At 35.9% G+C, this 16,391-nt stretch overlaps 4 protein-coding genes across 5 annotated transcripts; 1 reads left to right on the top strand and 3 right to left on the bottom strand.

Annotated features, from left to right (window-relative positions):
* Nucleotides 1-1,256: 1,256 nt before the first annotated feature.
* Nucleotides 1,257-3,015, bottom strand: LOC132190216 (uncharacterized). Of its 2 annotated transcripts, none has more exons than XM_088510640.1 (4): nucleotides 2,448-3,015; nucleotides 2,054-2,113; nucleotides 1,892-1,957; nucleotides 1,257-1,800 (listed from the first exon to the last, which is right to left on the bottom strand). In XM_088510640.1, the coding sequence occupies exons 1-4, from the start codon at nucleotides 2,832-2,834 to the stop codon at nucleotides 1,477-1,479; spliced, it is 837 nt and encodes a 278-aa protein (XP_088366766.1). In that variant the 5' UTR covers nucleotides 2,835-3,015; the 3' UTR covers nucleotides 1,257-1,476. The 2 variants fall into 2 exon arrangements, with proteins under 2 accessions (XP_088366766.1, XP_059461120.2); XM_059605137.2 differs by having other exon boundaries at nucleotides 2,054-2,116; nucleotides 2,448-3,012.
* A 2,174-nt stretch (nucleotides 3,016-5,189) lies between these two features.
* LOC132189677 (nucleolin) lies at nucleotides 5,190-8,619 on the bottom strand. The gene is made up of 4 exons (XM_059604439.2): nucleotides 8,138-8,619; nucleotides 7,710-7,835; nucleotides 7,531-7,601; nucleotides 5,190-5,844 (listed from the first exon to the last, which is right to left on the bottom strand). The coding sequence occupies exons 1-4, from the start codon at nucleotides 8,456-8,458 to the stop codon at nucleotides 5,397-5,399; spliced, it is 966 nt and encodes a 321-aa protein (XP_059460422.2). The 5' UTR covers nucleotides 8,459-8,619; the 3' UTR covers nucleotides 5,190-5,396.
* Nucleotides 8,620-10,966: 2,347 nt separating this feature from the next.
* LOC148583918 (uncharacterized) lies at nucleotides 10,967-11,555 on the top strand. The gene has a single exon (XM_088510850.1). It carries the CDS (start codon nucleotides 10,992-10,994, stop codon nucleotides 11,424-11,426), a length of 435 nt encoding a protein of 144 aa, XP_088366976.1. The 5' UTR covers nucleotides 10,967-10,991; the 3' UTR covers nucleotides 11,427-11,555.
* Nucleotides 11,556-12,296: 741 nt separating this feature from the next.
* LOC132190651 (cytomatrix protein-like protein) lies at nucleotides 12,297-15,465 on the bottom strand. Its single transcript, XM_059605690.2, has 5 exons — nucleotides 15,086-15,465; nucleotides 14,831-14,942; nucleotides 14,182-14,255; nucleotides 13,561-14,103; nucleotides 12,297-12,643 (listed from the first exon to the last, which is right to left on the bottom strand). The coding sequence occupies exons 1-5, from the start codon at nucleotides 15,287-15,289 to the stop codon at nucleotides 12,533-12,535; spliced, it is 1,044 nt and encodes a 347-aa protein (XP_059461673.1). The 5' UTR covers nucleotides 15,290-15,465; the 3' UTR covers nucleotides 12,297-12,532.
* Nucleotides 15,466-16,391: the final 926 nt, after the last annotated feature.

Here is a 16,391-nt window from a genome sequence, read left to right as displayed (position 1 = left end):
TCAGAAAGAGAATCTGTAATCAAGCATGTAATCTGTAACCAAGCATAAGTAATAACGAAACTAACAATGGATTAAGGACCCAATTAGGGAGCCAATCGGTCTGACCACAAACAAAAATTCTTAGCTCAAAGAATCGCACAGCTTCTAACAGAAATCAAAACATCTACGAATCACAGACCAAGATACAGGAATTTCTTCAAAAATTAACTTTGGAAATCAATAAGGGAACGAAGACGAAAAAACGAGGGAAATAAATCGGAGGAGGTTGGGTGCATCAGAGTCATGGAAGTATGAGGTCGAACATCGCTCACGTTAAGAAAAGCGTAAGCTTCTCGTAATCCAACAAAAAAAATTCTCATCATTTGCACCCCATTGATTTATCCCACTTGCAGTATAATAATCCCTCTCTCTCTCTCTCTCTCTGATATTGAAGAGTAAAATAGTATTTGATACGGCGGATTTTAGAAGTAGAGGCAGCCGCGTGCGTCCGTCACTTTATATACGAACTGAAAGTATAGAAGTGTGTTAGGGTTAGAGAGGATTGGGGCTTTGGGTGGCAGCAGTTTGTAGAGGAGCCACACTTGCTGACTAAAATCCCACGTTGTATGCTGAAAGCCCAGTCCAACTACATCCTTCTATGGGTCTCACTTATCTGACTCGTCATTCGGGCCTTGCCCATTCACCTTTTTTTTCGGCTCTTTTTTTTTTCTTCTTCTTTTTTTTGGTTGGCCTCTTGAAGCTCTCAACAAGAATCGTCCCAAGAAGTAGCTTAATTGGCTATGAATTCTGCCTCATAAAGCGGAGATCACTAATTCAAATTCTCATCCCCTTCTTTTGTGCGGACCGATCATTTCGTAGATAATGATAAAGTAAATAAGGACATATTTAAATGTTAGATATTATAATTTTATTAGAACACTAGGAGAGTATTTAACATTTTCCTTATTTTAATATTATTTACACTATTATAAGATAACAATATAGTATTTAGCATAACTCATGATTAAAAAGACATAATCTTCATATCATTACCTAAATATGGCCAATCATTACCTAAATATGGCCTAATTAGGTACATGTAATTGTTGCCACCAAATATAAAAGCCCTAGGCCCCCCTTCAACCCCTAAAACAGCAGCAGCCAGCCAGCCACCAAGATGACATATATATTATTTACTTCCAAATTTGGAATCTGAGGATTTCCATACAACTTCAGACGTGTGTGTTAGTTAAGGGCATGAGAAATACAAAAAGAGATCCTCAATAACCATCTCATTATAGAAACCTTCCTTCAATAGACCAAAAATTATGGAGCTATCCCAATTTACATCCAGATAGCCAATCAACAAATATTGCCTAAAAATTAAAAAATTAAAAAAGAAAAAAGAAAAAGAAAAGAAAGATTAGGAAAATCTTCCCTCAAAAGACAAAACCTAATTAACAATATTAATAGGCTAATACAGTAAAATCTAAAATCTCATCTATGCGTCGTGTTATTGGAGACTTGAATTTTCTTGATCCTGCGAATCAGCATCCTCCTGTGTCTGGCTTGAGCAGCCAGTGCCATAGCCCGACCCAAATTCTTGTTGGCCACGTTGAGATCAACCGGTCCGGAAGACTCAATCCCGATCGTTCCTTCTGCAGAGATGTTGAGATCAGGAAGACCAGATGGACCCATATTGCTGTGGGCCATGCCAGATCCATTGCTAGATGGCAACAAGGGGTGCAGCTGACCAATCTGATCCGAATCTTTATTTTCTGCACCAATTTTACCAGTTTCCAAACAGGGGCCAGCGCTTAACTGTACAAAAGGGTTAATTTATCAATTATCAATTATCAATTATAAAATAAAATAAAAAAGATCTAACTCAGAAAAAATTAATAATAATTACCTTCGCCTTCAACTCCAAATTGAAAGCTCTCACGTTGTCGCAATTACGTCTCATATTCTCAATTTCCTGTTTGGATTTCGCAAAGAGCGTTAGATAGAAATCTTAGGAGATAAAGAAATTGACAAATCAATAGTAACAAGAAAATTAAATAAATAAACTCACCTCTTTTAGAAAAGCCCTGTCTTGATTTAATCCGTCAATAATCACCATCCACTCCTCTCTCTTCTACAAGATCAAGAACACCCAAGAAAAAAACACAAATCAGAATGTAGAATAAAAATAAAAACCTAAAAAATACAAAATAAATCATCAGAAACAGAGTTAAAAACTCCAAGAAAATTTATTTTCGTCATGAAAATTAGAAAAGAATGATGAAAAACCTAGAGAGAGACAAAAAAACAGTAGTCAACACACCAAGAAAACATAATTTCGTCGATAAAATTATAAAAGAACAGTGAAAAAGCAACAGAGAGACAAAGCAAATTAGTCAACGCTCCAAGAAAATTGAATTTCGTCAAGAAAATTTATCAAGAATGAAAAAGAAAGAGAGAAATACCCTTTTCTGAGGGAATTTTCTTTGCAGGTCTTGCTTCGGCTTCTCGTCCGATTCGCTACTAGGCGGGAAGGAAAGAGGGGTCCCCGGACTCAAAGCCTCTGCCTTGTCCGCCGGAATCAAAGCCTCTGCCTTGACCGCTGGACTCAAGGAATCGGCCTTGGCCGCCGGTGCACCTTCCGCCTCACACTTGAGAGCCACCCCACCAGACCCAGTGACCCCACGACGGAAAGATTGCATTGAACTCCAGGAAGATCTCCTTCTCTTCACGGCCCATCTCTCGACCTTGAGGAACACTCGCGGTAAATAGAGCATGAGCAAGACGTCGGCGGCGTCAATGTCATCCGTCGTGAAGTCGGTGACCGGAGCGATTACACTCCGCCGCATCATTGTTCTCTCAACAACCTTTGTTTTTTCTCAGCAACACCGCCGTAAACAGAGAAACTTGCGAGAAAGAGAGAAAGAAAAAGAAAGCAAAGGGATTGGATTAGGCAGAGAGAGAGGGCGAGAGTGTGTATTTTGTTGCTTGGAAGACGGGGTTTTAATGCATCAAAAGCGAATTGTAACAAAGGTTGTGGCTGTGGACACGTGTCACACACTGGGGAGATTAAGGTAGGGTTCGTAGTTCCTGGCAAAGTGTCGTCTATTAAACAACCACTGAAGTTGCGCGTGCGTGCTTCGCTAGTGATGAAGCGCGTGCTCGCCTCTTCCTGTTGAACTTGTGCTACACGTCGTTTAACGGAAATTTTTCCCAGCAGAATACGGAGAGGTAAGAGCCGGAGAGCCCGCCACCTGCCAGGCTGGCTGCGTATCATACCCAAACCCAAATACCCAAACATAATTGGAAACGCATTTCCCGTGAACGCCTTACCATTGTTTTTTTTTTTTTTTTCGTATATTCATACTAATAGTTAGATAATTAATTATTTTAAAAATTTTATCATTTAAGTTAATTAATAAATCAGCTTGAATTTTAAACAATTTAATCTTGAGTCTATATGTATGCATATAAATTTATTATTCAAGTACACATACACATACATCTATATTGATTTTTAGACTCACAATTACAATAATTCTATATCTGTCATATTATAAGAATTTTATTTGATCTTTTAAAGTACTTAAGATGTTCTCATTATAAACTTAAAAATAATATTATAAAGATTAAATTATATGAGTCGAGCCGAGTTTATACGAGTTTAACTTGTTTAATAAACGAGCGTAAAAATCTAGTTAAGCTATATTTGTTAATAAATGAGTTAATCCCAAGCTGAGCTAATTTGAGCTAAGCTTGAATTTATTCGCGATCGACTCTATTAATTTACAACCTTAAATACATGGTTAGCTTAACCCAATATGCCTTAAAAAAAATAAATAAAAAAAAAATAAAAAAAAAATAAAAATTCACCCCTTAAAAAGGGAATAGAACTTGTGGTTGAAGCATGACACATTAGATTATTGACTCTACTTGGATTTGTGCCAAATGTAATTAGTTGTTAACTTTACACGTAGTATATGAGGTTAATGAGAGAGAGAGAGCGCCAATATAGGACCCACATGCCCAAGCAATATAGGGTGCGGATTCACCCTTCGGACAAGTGGACCTTAAACTACTCTCTCTCTCTCATTAACTGCCGATATTGCATGTAATTCAGACAACTAATTGTACTGAAATAAAGTCCACTTTAACTAAACTATATATATAGAAAAATGTTAAGGTCACAACATAAATCCAATTTATGGCCAACTTCTCTCCTACGTGCCATTTTTTTTTTAAAAAAAAAAAATTGATCGAGAAGATTTTGGGGTTCTGAAAATTTGAGAAAAAAGACAATTTGTTTGGTTTAAAATTCAATTTTTTTTTACACGTAGGAGAGAAGTTGGCCATGAATTGAGTTTGTGTTGTGTCCGTATCAAACCTCATATCTATATATATACCTAAAAGTTAAGGTATAGCATAGAGGGCGATGCTGTTTGTACTCGTATTGGGCAGATTGCCAAATTGTTAAAAGAAGACGCGCATTTACATGAATCACTCCACAAGTTGTCAAGGTTTTGATTGGCTTGACAATTACAACGAACCTTTATGCAACATTTTGCATATGACTATTTCTCAAAGTGAATGACGGAAATTTCTTGGAATTCAGAATTTTTGTTGTCATATAATATTAAATTAACATTTATTTCATAAGCGATGATGCGAGAAAATTGATTTAATTGTTTAATTAATATTTTAATAATTATTACAATAATTAAAAGAAGATAAATAATAAAAACTATATATGGAAACATGCTGCTCTTTAACAGCCTAACAGGAAAAATCTCACGAGTCACGACCACGACATTTCTCTGTGCATCTGATCCCTACTAGAATTAGCCAGCATTTACTTTGCTACATAGTCCAAATTTTCAACACTACAGTGTTTAATAGCTGATTTTTTTTTTTTTTTTTTTTTTTTTTAAGACAAAAAGAATAGGCTTGCTAGCTATCATCTAGCTTTTTTTTATATTCTCTTTAAATAGTATCTGCATTACACCGAGTTTTTTTCTCGGCTAAGGCCAATGTATAAACACCTTGAATTGTTTTAGCCTTTCCCCAACTCTTTTCCACTTTTGGTGGCATTCTTGTGGCTCTCTCTCCCTCCCCACCCTTTTATCCTTCAAGTTTCAATGAAGGTAGAGTTTAAGCATCAATTGCTTGTCTAACACCCTTTCACCAAATCTTTCCAAGCCTTCTGTAACGGAGCAATAGGGACGTTGGAGAGGAGTGTCCTCCCGACCTGAAATTCCAGATTAACATAGGACTGTTCTATAAACATATAAACAATCCTTGCAATGAGGACACTGACAATATCAGTGTTGACAGCAGTTAATCAGCAAATAGGTATTAGTTAATGAGTGATAACGAAAAAAATGTAAGAAGCCCTAATCAGTTAACGATAAACATAATCAAGCTGCTCGCTGCTTCTTTGTCATTGCTATGGGTTCAAAGTCATCATCTGAATCATCTTCGGAGCTTCCATCTTCAATCCTTTTCCGTTTCTTAGACTGCTTCGATAAAACTTTTGAGTCTGTGGTGGTCTTTTTAATAGAAGAAACTAGAGAGGATGGCCTTTTCCTGTTAGCCAAAACAATGTCATCATCAGAACTTCCATCCTCAATCTTCTGCTTCTTAGTCTGCTTTGATGCAGCTATCGACTCTGTCGTCCTCTTCTTGTTTGATGAAACTGGGGAGCATGGTAATTTTTTCTTAACAACACTAACAGACACAGTACTCCGCTTCACGGTTGCTACAGCTTTGGCTGGGGAACTGAACTTCTGCTGATTACTCCTTTTCTGCTTCTTCTCATAAACTTTCTTTGCAAGCTCTTTGGAAAGCAAACCAGACTCCATCATCCTGCAATTACATTGAATGCAAATATGCTTTTACGTAAATCCTAGATATAATAATAATACAGAGAATTGATATAAACACATGCCAAATCATCAAAAAAAAAAAAAAAAAGAGTCAAATCAATCACATGGTATGACAAAGTAGCTGCTTTTCAAGTGAGCAGAATTACTAAATCATGTCAAATATGCATCACATTTTAATGAGCATTAAAAATGGGGGAGATTTGAAAAAGAGAAAAAGGAAAAAGAAAAATCGCTCAAAAGTCCCAAAAGATGGGGCATGCTCAATATGCAACTTATCTATCTAATCCATGAGACTACTCTGCAAGACCATACTTATTAGTGCTCTCTCTCTATCTCTCTCTTTAAACCATTTTCTCCTTTAGAGGAGAGAACAAAATATAAAGTGGACCAGAGCTGGAACACAGTGATCTGCCATATCATCTACTGACCAAAGGAGTGCATACTATCTTCTTACTGAGGAAAAATAGCTAACAAGGAGTACTTCAGCAGAAGCTAAGATTTTTTCGTCAAATCCAGATTCAGAATATAAAACAGTTCAACATAACATTATAAAAAAGGCCTAAATCATCAAAAATCCGATAAGGGCTAAATCGTCAACAATTTGAGAATATAAACCGCCATGTCAACAATAATGCAGGATATGCATATCATCAATCGATCCCGACATGCTTACATTTTTAAATCACAAATAGCCAAATTTCCTATGAAGGTAACAACAACTGCTCAATCATCTATGTGCAACAAGCAGACTGCAAATTGCAACGTGTAAGCTGCAACTAAAGCCCGAGTACATATAAAGCAATCCTTACGCTTGATAACTCAACGGTAATGCTAAAATCATGGCACCATTTCAATAACTAAAAGCCCCATATGGATGTCAAAAACTGTATATTGTCATTTTAATGTATTCAGAAAACAAACTTGATAGCCAAAAATTGTTTTATCATCAAATAAACAAGTCCATATAAATCATTACAAAGGTTACATGGAAAGCATTAAGAAATCTACATAATCTCTTCTCATGTAAAATAAATATCATTTGCGAGTTTATGCAAAACCAGCTTCCCAGAACATGTCATTGTAGAAAGATAGGAGTGCAACATATAAAAACGTATCATAAAAGGCACAAGTGGGTTTCGGCCACCACATACGACCTGTTGCATGATTAACGTGCTGTCCCATGCTTGGAAGCAAGAAGTGTGACAACATTACAAGGGACAGGCAAGGAGCATAATGGTGACAATATAATTTACTATTAAATCACATTTGTTGACAAATCAAAACTCAATCCACTCCAAAATGTAACGCCTTTAATGTAAATAAGTAATCTAGGGCAGATCAAACTATTCATAACTCCATATACTTGATGCTAAAAATAAAACGATCAATTTCTTATAAGCATGCAATATAACAAAAGCAGTAAACATATTCTCCAGTATTTCCACTCTACCTCAACTCTCTCTTACGGGAAAAATATCTAGTAATTTAAATGTCAAAACCCGTAAGTAAAGTTCTTACTCAAAAACAACCAATTAATCAGTTTTAGATATGCACGCCTTCTCTACATTCTAAAACCAGGCAAAAAGTATAACAAAAAAGAAACTTAACAGCAAAACTGGGTGTCAGACCACGAAAACGATTACACAATTGGGGCAAAATGACTCACCAGAACTGCGCCATTTCGCTATCCGGATTGTGCTTATAAAGCGTTTCATAAAAGATCCTCAGTGGGTCTCTCTGAAATTGCAGAATGCACCAATCCCACCACTCAAAAACCCTCAAAGAAAACACCTTAAGCTAAAATAAAACCAAGTAAAAATGTAAAATAGAACAACAGAACAATACCTCCTCGGGAGGGTCTCGCTTCTGACCAGGCAAATCATACACCTTCTTCTCCCTCTTCTTCCGCTCTGTTGCCGTATCTGCCTTCTCCTTCTCCTCCTCCTTTGTCGTCTTTCTCCGCTTTAGTTCCTTCCACAAAACAAAAACAAAAACCACACCCATAAATCAACAACAGCCTATTTACTAAACAGGTACAGAACAAAAAAAAATCTTAACATTAAACCAAACCACCAATTCAATTCAGTCCAAAGCAATGGTTTGCTTACTTAGACTAAGTAAGCAGACTTAAAACAGATTAAAAAAAAAAAAAAAATTATAAAAAAAAATCGAATCAAATAAAAACTTTTATTTCTTACACCATCCTCAGCTTTAGTCATAGAACAGAAAGACTAGGCCTTTTTAAACTTAATAAAACAAAGAGTGTTAGAAACCTTGTCAGGCTTAGTATTAGAGCTTCGTTTGGCAAGGGGCTTGTCATCGTCGTCGTCTTCATTCTCTTCCTTCTTTACTTTGAAGCGAGACCCAGAAGAAAGAGAAGACTTAATGGGTTTCTCATCTTCGTCATCTAGGCGCTCTTCTTTCTTCACTTTTGGTTCTTTGGGCCGAGGTTTGACCGAACCAGCATTTGCATTTGCATTTGAGAGTTTCTTCTTGCGGCCTTCGAGAATCGATCCCAGGCTCTGCTTCTCGTCATCTTCTTCTTCGTCTTCCAACTCCGATTTCTTCACGGGCTTCGAATCCTCCGAGGGCATTTTCCCCGGGAAGTTAAAGAACCGCAGAAAATAACGGATTTTTTGTGAAAAGAATACTGGAGATGGCGATTAGGGTTTTTGAAATTGGGAAGCCCGGGTTTCTTTTTGGTTTTTGAGGGTTTCGACTTTCGAGCCCCAAAATAATAAGAAAACGGCGTTTTCCTTAGGTTTCGAGATTAGGACGTTTCGATAGAAACTATAACGACCTAATGCAAAGTAGTTAATATTGTTTAGTAATCTATAAAAACCGTTCTATTCCTATATTAAAAAAAATAATAATAATAAAATAATAAAATAAAAAGAAGAAGAAGAAAGCAAGCTAGCAAAATACATAAATAAATATAACATTCAAATTATGTAATATGTATTATGAAGTGTTAGGAATGCCCTTTCTGAAAAAGAAGTTCAAGATAAATTCTTGAAGATTTTTACAACGACATCTCCTCCCAAATTATACACCATAGTTGGTGTAGTTCGCATATAATATACATGTCATGTGCATATATCACACATCGACTAAATGGGCCAGGTAAGTGAGAAGTAATAGATGTTTTAATTTAGTTGAGATTTGAGATTACAAAGTATTATTTTTTAGGGTGATTCATTGCAAATAGTCAATATTCTTAAATAAAATGGGTCAAATTAGAGCAAGTAAGAAAAAAATGCAAAGGAAAACTCGGTAAGCTGCTAAATTTGTCATATCAAAAGGGAAGCTAGCTTTGCTGTGGGGTAAAACAAATCATGGGTGGGATTTGGATAGAATAAATTTTTTGTTGTAGTTTAATTATAAATAGAAGCAAAAGCTTTAATTTTTAGACTTGAATGTGGTTGGACTTTTTATCCATCGGTGGTCCAGGCTAACACGACCCAATTTTGAATTCAAATCGGCCTGGTTTTCTCCAATATTAGCCCTAAACTCGGCCCATTACTAAAAGGAATGTCATGTTCCTCTTCAACTACTGTACGTCATCGATCTCCTCCATTCCCCCGCAGCGGTTGTTTGTTAAAAAACACTCCGGACTGTCCAGGACACGTAGCCCTAATCCCCCTCCCTCAGTAAAATTCAAAGAAATCCTCGTCCGACATACCTTCCCTTTCAATTCTTTCACATTTGCCATGTGTCCCAAAACCTGAAACACAAACAGTCCCAAGTGACAAACCATATTCTTAAAAAAGAAAAAAAAAAGTGACAAGCCATATACCTTATAAGATACGGTAGAATCTAATAAAAATTTCATATTTTATCTATAAAAGTTTATATGATAATATGACACATTATCTTCTTTTTATTAAGAAAATGCTATAATCTAATAAAAACTCTACATTTTGTCCATAAAAGCTCACGTGTCAAGATATCACTTCTTTTTTTTTTTTTTTTTTGCGGAGGAAAAAAGTCAAAACAAAAAAAATATGATATAGTATCTTGCCACATTATCTTTTATGGGCAAAATATGAAATTTTTATTAGATTCTAACATATTTTAAAAGTTGTATTTTTCTTTCCACTAAAAATATGATGTGGCATCTTGCCATATAGATTTTTATAGACAAAATGTAAAGTTTTTCTTAAATTCTAGCATTTCTCTACCAGAAAAGCATAATAAAAAGTAGAATATGTTCCTTTGTTTTATGCTCATCTTTTTTGACACATATTTTAACAAAAGACAACAATAAACATGTTTTTTTTATTTTTTATTACATTTTAATACAGGTCGAGAAGGTGGATTCAAAGTTAAAGATTATATGAAAAACTAAATGAGTATATGCTTTCACTTTTGAAAGCCAAAAAGCGATTCAAATGGAGGATTTTTTTTTATCTAATTGCAATTTATTAGCAAAAATTTAAATTGTAATAATTAATTGATCAACAGAATCCTCTCAAATTCATTTTGGACTAAAGAATATCTAGTTCATGGTTAAGATTTTTTCTTAGAAATCTTAAAGCCATAAATAAGACACATGTTCCACTAACAAAAGATAATAATAAAATATTATTTCATATTTAAAAAAAAATTAAAAAAAGGGGAAGGGGGAGGGGGGTGGTTGGGGGTGGCCGGACCACCCCCAGCTAACATGGGGTGGTCCGGCCACCCCCTATGGTTAAGATGGGGTGGCCAACCACCCCTTATTATTTTATTATTTTATTTTATTTTTTTAATATGAAATAATATTTTATTATTATTTTTTGTTTGTGGAAGATGTGTCTTATTTGTGGGTCCGTAGCTTTAAGATTTTTAGAAGAAATCTTAGTTATGAACTAAATATTTTTCGGTCCATTTTAAACTGATGATCATATTCCATTAATTGATGCAATTGAACAGTTTGGATTTAATTTGAAATTAAAAACTCATATAATTATTTCCTAAAGTTATCGTATTGGCATCGATCCCAACTCGGTGGGCATCAGTCCAAAAGAAAGGTCGGTTGAGAATCTATGCCAAAGTAATCACAACCGACCGTTATAAAACCTTCTCACAATAACAGAGGCACGTAGAGAAAAAGCTGAGAGAGCCACAGAGAGAGAGGGAGAGAAGATGGGTTGGTTTTTGAGGGAAAGAAGGGGTCCGGCATGGAAGCAAGGGTGGACAGAGCAAACCCTGCAGTCCATATCTCCACCTCCGATGCCTCTACTCACCATTGCCGGCATCATGGTTCTTCTGTTGTTGCTTTCCTCTTATACAGGCTACAAGTCACAGATGCACCAAACAATCATCAACTTCAAGTTTATTCTCTTCTTATTGCCTTTGCTGCTCATCGTTGTGATGCACATGATCACCAAGTACGGCAGGATTGTGATTCTTGCTCCGATAACAAAGATTGATGCCGTTCATCAAGCCCAGAGCTTGCCTCCAATGCCTTGGGGCCTGGGATTGCTGCTACTTCTGCTTGTGCTTATGCTCTCTTACCAGTCTTATTTTCATTCCAAGTGGTGGCCACCAATTTGGGGTTCATCATATTATGCGTACTAGTTAATTTGGGAGAGAGATTCTTATCCATATTACTAGTAATTAAGTCTGCAAGTATACGAAAATATAATAAGGTTTAGGTTGTCCACCCATCTGTTTCGGGTACACGAGCCTGATAAGAATTCTCTCACATATACTGTTCAAATTTTTAGCAATTTGGGTTGCAAATGAGTAGGAATTCTAATCCAATCATATCGGTTTAAAGTTTGTTCAAATTTTTAGCAATTTGGGTTGCAAATGAGCAGGAATTCTGATCCAATCATATCGGTTTAAAATTTGTTAAAGGGCCTAACAAAGTCAAAAGTCTTCACTAATTAACTCTTATTATGAAGTTATTTATTGTAAATAAAATGTTAGGTATAATTTACTTTTCAGGATGGTTCTCGACCCACATAAAAAACCATTGCACCTATTGCATTGAATCTCAATTCCAGTGCCATAACCCCATACAAGTCACTTGGGAGTCGCTTTTGATTGATCAACATGCATGAAGCCTAAATTCAAGCAAAACCTCGATCTGATTGAATGGGAAGGATATTGGTCTCCCTTTTATATCCATAAATGTAAAAAAAGAGCCGTTAAAGTCCAAATCCTACATTTTCAAGGACAAGAATCTTCTCAATTTCATAGCTAGAATTAAAGTTAATGCATGCAACGATGTATATAATGTTATATAATGTTATTTTATTTAAAATTTTTAAAAGACACGTAAATATTAATATTATTCACAAATAGAACGGATATTATCGATGCCTACACTCCTGTGCTTCACGGATTCAGCAGCTTGGGACATGCAGGCATTTTGGAATAGCATGAGTCCAGAGACATGAGCTAGAATAATACTTGTGGAAGTAAAAGAAAGACTTAAAGAAAGCAAAGACGGGAGAGAACAAAGAACATGTTAGATCCTAAAAAAACTATTTTACATTACACAGTTTACACTGATTAAAGAATCATCAGAGCAGCACAGCTTGCACCAGACTAAGACTAAAAAAGTAATTACATATAACAAAAGAATTTAAGAATTACAACAGTAGCCACCAGTGAAGCTCTACAATGATTAGCTACCCTATCAAAAAATCAAAAGGCAGGAAAATGTTATTCAGGGGTCATCTTAGATGTGTCTTCAGCTTGGGAACCTTGAAGTCGGATGAGAACAATCTTGGGGTCTCTGAAATGGGAAAAACATCAACTCCTTTTCTCTTTGAAACTCTGCTTCCCTGGTCAACAAAGAAGGAAGGGCTTGACATATTATTAGCCTTTCATTTCATGTCCAACAAAAGCACAATGGGACAAGACAAATAAGATCTCTTTCCTCTCTTCTATGTACTTGTGTATGTATTAATACATGAACCATTCATGTACATATTATTAAATATTGAGTAATAATATATGAACCATTCATGTACTTCTATTGCGAATCATATAGAATTCAGAAGGAAAATGCCAATGGAAGTTCAATTTTGACCATGTACTTCTATTGCGAATCATATAGAATTCAGAAGGAAAATGCCAATGGAAGTTCAATTTTGACCATGTACATTAAATGCAAAACAAATCAACCAACAGATTTCTGCACTAACACTGAGCTAGAGATATATATATAAAAAAAAAAAGGTACCTACTTATCATGCTTTATGCCTATTCTCTGTTATGATAACTAAGAGTTTATTTGTACGGAAGAGTGAGTTGGCACTGTGAAGTTAAAACTTCATAAACAAATTATTTAACCTCTAAAGTTTATGATGCAGACAACATTTTGTATGATACAACTCTCACCCTATTTATGTTATGTAGCCAGCTGATACTAGTATCATTTAATTGCAATTTTTATTTAGGATATTATAGTCATTGTCAGATTGCTTCAGATTAAATTTATTCAAAGTTAGATTTGTATCATGCACCAAAACCTGTTCCTGCTAGTGAGACGCATTCAACTCAAACATTTCAACAAGACACTTCAAGAGAAGATGTAGCACTCAACGCTCATCCATGACATAAACAGTGAAAGGTTTCTGTATTAAATGAAGCAGATGAAAATATCCTAGGGACTTTCACTGGGTCAAGTATCATCTAGCAGTAGCAGGGTATAATAATTATAGCTACAGTATGGTAAAGAAAACTAATTCACAATTACCTTTTCAGAATCAGGAAATTGTGCAGCAGATGATTCTTTTTGGCCAGTGATATCACTTCTATTGCTGCCGCTCTTCTTGGCTACCACACAAGATCGTTGAGCTCTGGCCGTACAATAATTTAATGCAGGTGTGACTGAAGAACTTCTAGGCTTTTTTAACAAATCCAACTTGTGGGAGGTTCTGGAAGTTGCTTCATTCAATTTATTTGTCTCGGCCACTTTATTTCTCAATCTTGCAATCATTTCATCCCTTTCATCGTTCAGTGACTGCAGCTGCTTCACTCTGGAAAGAAGTTTCTCTATTGTCTCATTTGCTTTTGCAACTTCAGAACGATTACTCCCTAATTTACTAGTGTAGTCATTTTCCATAATTTTATACTGATTCCACACGAATTTTTTCTCTGCCAGCAGTGCAGATACCTCAGAACTCTTTTCCAAGGCAAGCTTCTCATATTCACTCTTTAATCTCCTTATTTCACCTTCCAATATCTTAGAACGCCGCTCTTCTCCCTGCATATCACTGCCGTTTCTCAGAGAAAGAACCTGTGAAAATTGAAAGCTATCAATAACATTAAAATGAAAATACAAAACATATTTCAGCAAAATTGTGGTGGAACATACTTTTGGGTCACAGGATTCACGAGAGAAGTAGTCAAACCACGCTTTGAAATCCGCCAACTCAGTTTCTGCATCTTCTGCAATAGTGAAAAAGAAAACAACAATGGAGCACTTAGACAATGGTACACAAAAATTCCAAGCACACATACACAAAATAACACATGGAAATGTGGTGGAGAAGAAAGCATGACTCAAATTTTACATAAAAATTGCATCAAACTTAAAAGAAATTCTATAGGCCCTGTGTCCATCATAACTTATAAGAATGAGATACCACTTTGGGCGTGCATGTCAACTTGGACATCAAAGAAAGGCAAAAAGTTATTAGTCAATCTTACAACACAGCACAACACAACACACACACACACACACATATATATGTAACTATTTCTCGTTCCAAACCCTAAATTAGATAAATTGGAAGAAATCAATGGTGCATTTAATTGCTGAGAAATCACAGGAAGATATAACAGCTATCGTACTTCTTAAATACACTAAAATCCTCAAAACTCTTTTCTTTTGGAGAACTCATCAGAGATCAAACAAAGCTTAGGTCTTTGTGCTCTCTCTGTGTGTCGGTGTTTGTTGTGCAACAAAGAAAACTGGAAAACTCCTAATTCAAATTTGTAGAAATACAAGTAGAAACACTAACCTAGTTTCAATTTCTCGAGAAAAGCCTCTCTCCGCTTCAAGCTCGTCACAAAATCTGACTTGGCCGCCTCGAACGAGAGTGTCATCTGTTGGGCTACCAAATCCCCGTTCATCTACACAAGAAATTACAAGAAAAAAAATCCCTAAGAAACCATCCAAAAGGGTAGACCTCAAAAAAATCCCCGAAACCCTAATTTCAAATTCCCAAGCCATTTTCCAAAACCCAAAACAATCTTCGAATCGTTTTGAGAATTACCCGAGAAATCTGGCCCTCGTAGAGTCGAGCATCGGAGACCCATCGCTCGTGTTGCATTCTGACGCAATCTTCGAGGAGTTTCCGCTCTTGGGCGAGGGTCTCCAGCTGTTCCTGTTGGGTCTGCAACATGTGCACCAGGCCGTTGAAGATCTTGTCCCATTTTCGGCGTTCGGAGGAGACATCGGAGCGTTCATTCGTGCCCATAGCGAATCGCGCAAGAAGACGACAAAGCGGAAAATTCAAATCTTTCCGTAGCAGAGAAAAATAAGACCGTTGTATAGCGCGACGGGGTTGGAATGGTCAAGTAATCGAAGAAGAAGTAGAAGAAGGGGAAGAAGAGAAAGAAGAAGAAAATTCAAAAATCTTTCAGTCGCAGAGAATAATAGGACCGTTGTAGTGAGAGAGAGAGGGGCTTGAACGGTCGACTAATTTAAATGTAAAGATTGGGCCTTGGAAAAAAAGTTTGGGCCCTGGACCATGTGCTTAAATATTGTTGGGCTCCACTTCCCAAAGTTGAGTATCTAATCTTTGGGTTTTGTTCCATTTGGTAACCTTTTTGGGTCGAGAAATGTTAGAGGTCAATAAGTTCTTCATATTTTGCCCGTATTCCCTTACAATTAACCATTGGATTTGTAAACTTATGTAGATTTCACATTAATCAATAGTGGACCCTACAAATCCAATTGTTGATTGTAAGGGAATATAGGCCAAATATGAAAAATTTATTGACCTCTAACATTTCTCTTTTAGGTTTTGCTTCGTTTATGAAATGTTACCATATTTAACTGCCTTCACTAGCATTATCCATTTGTTTGATAGGCAATATTATTTATTTGCCCTATTTTCAATCGTTCTTAAAATTTTTTTTGTCTCTTTTGTTATCTACTTTTGACCTATTTTCAATTGTTCTTATAAAAGTTCGGTCTCTTTTAATATTTATTTCTTGTAATTCTCATTTCCCTCTTTTCACATTGACGTAAGAAAATAGTATATATAAGCTTTGATGTGCAAATTTTAGAGTAGACAGGTTGCCAAATAGATTGTCTTTTACTGTTTTTGTAAAGCTTTTTCGGTAGCCCTTTGCTTTTTTTAGGGGTGGGCAAATTAATCGCCTACCAACTACAACCGAACCGAAATTAACCGTCAACCGAGTTATGTGAGTCAAAAATTTGTATGAATTTTTTAAATCGGCGTCGATTAATCGGTATAAAATTGTTGTTGTCTGTTAACCAAACTGAACCAAATTGCCAAATTTGACATAGATTAAGGCTTTAATGGATAGACTTTGTGAAGTGATGTTTTGTTG

The sequence above is a fragment of the Corylus avellana genome, chromosome 9, assembly GCF_965113065.1.
Source record: "Corylus avellana chromosome 9, dhCorAvel1.hap1.2, whole genome shotgun sequence".
NCBI classification, from domain to species: Eukaryota; Viridiplantae; Streptophyta; class Magnoliopsida; order Fagales; family Betulaceae; genus Corylus; species Corylus avellana.
Note: the sequence above shows the minus strand (reverse complement) of the source record. Positions and strands in the feature narration are given on the sequence as shown.

What these genes read in the sequence shown, in the direction of transcription:
- LOC132190216 (XM_059605137.2), bottom strand. Translation starts at nt 2,834, where the DNA reads ATGATGCGGCGGAGTGTAATCGCTCCGGTCACCGACTTCACGACGGAT. An exon ending in GAAAATTCCCTCAGAAAAGG is followed by an intron (nt 2,117 to 2,447) that starts GTATTTCTCTCT and finishes TTGATCTTGTAG; the next exon opens with AAGAGAGAGGAGTGGATGGT. An exon ending in ATTTGGAGTTGAAGGCGAAG is followed by an intron (nt 1,801 to 1,891) that starts GTAATTATTATT and finishes CCTTTTGTACAG; the next exon opens with TTAAGCGCTGGCCCCTGTTT.
- LOC132189677 (XM_059604439.2), bottom strand. Translation starts at nt 8,458, where the DNA reads ATGCCCTCGGAGGATTCGAAGCCCGTGAAGAAATCGGAGTTGGAAGAC. An exon ending in CTAATACTAAGCCTGACAAG is followed by an intron (nt 7,836 to 8,137) that starts GTTTCTAACACT and finishes GTTTTGTGGAAG; the next exon opens with GAACTAAAGCGGAGAAAGAC. An exon ending in AGCGAGACCCTCCCGAGGAG is followed by an intron (nt 7,602 to 7,709) that starts GTATTGTTCTGT and finishes CTGCAATTTCAG; the next exon opens with AGAGACCCACTGAGGATCTT.
- LOC148583918 (XM_088510850.1), top strand. Translation starts at nt 10,992, where the DNA reads ATGGGTTGGTTTTTGAGGGAAAGAAGGGGTCCGGCATGGAAGCAAGGG.
- LOC132190651 (XM_059605690.2), bottom strand. Translation starts at nt 15,289, where the DNA reads ATGGGCACGAATGAACGCTCCGATGTCTCCTCCGAACGCCGAAAATGG. An exon ending in ACGAGGGCCAGATTTCTCGG is followed by an intron (nt 14,943 to 15,085) that starts GTAATTCTCAAA and finishes TTTCTTGTGTAG; the next exon opens with ATGAACGGGGATTTGGTAGC. An exon ending in TCTCGAGAAATTGAAACTAG is followed by an intron (nt 14,256 to 14,830) that starts GTTAGTGTTTCT and finishes TCACTATTGCAG; the next exon opens with AAGATGCAGAAACTGAGTTG.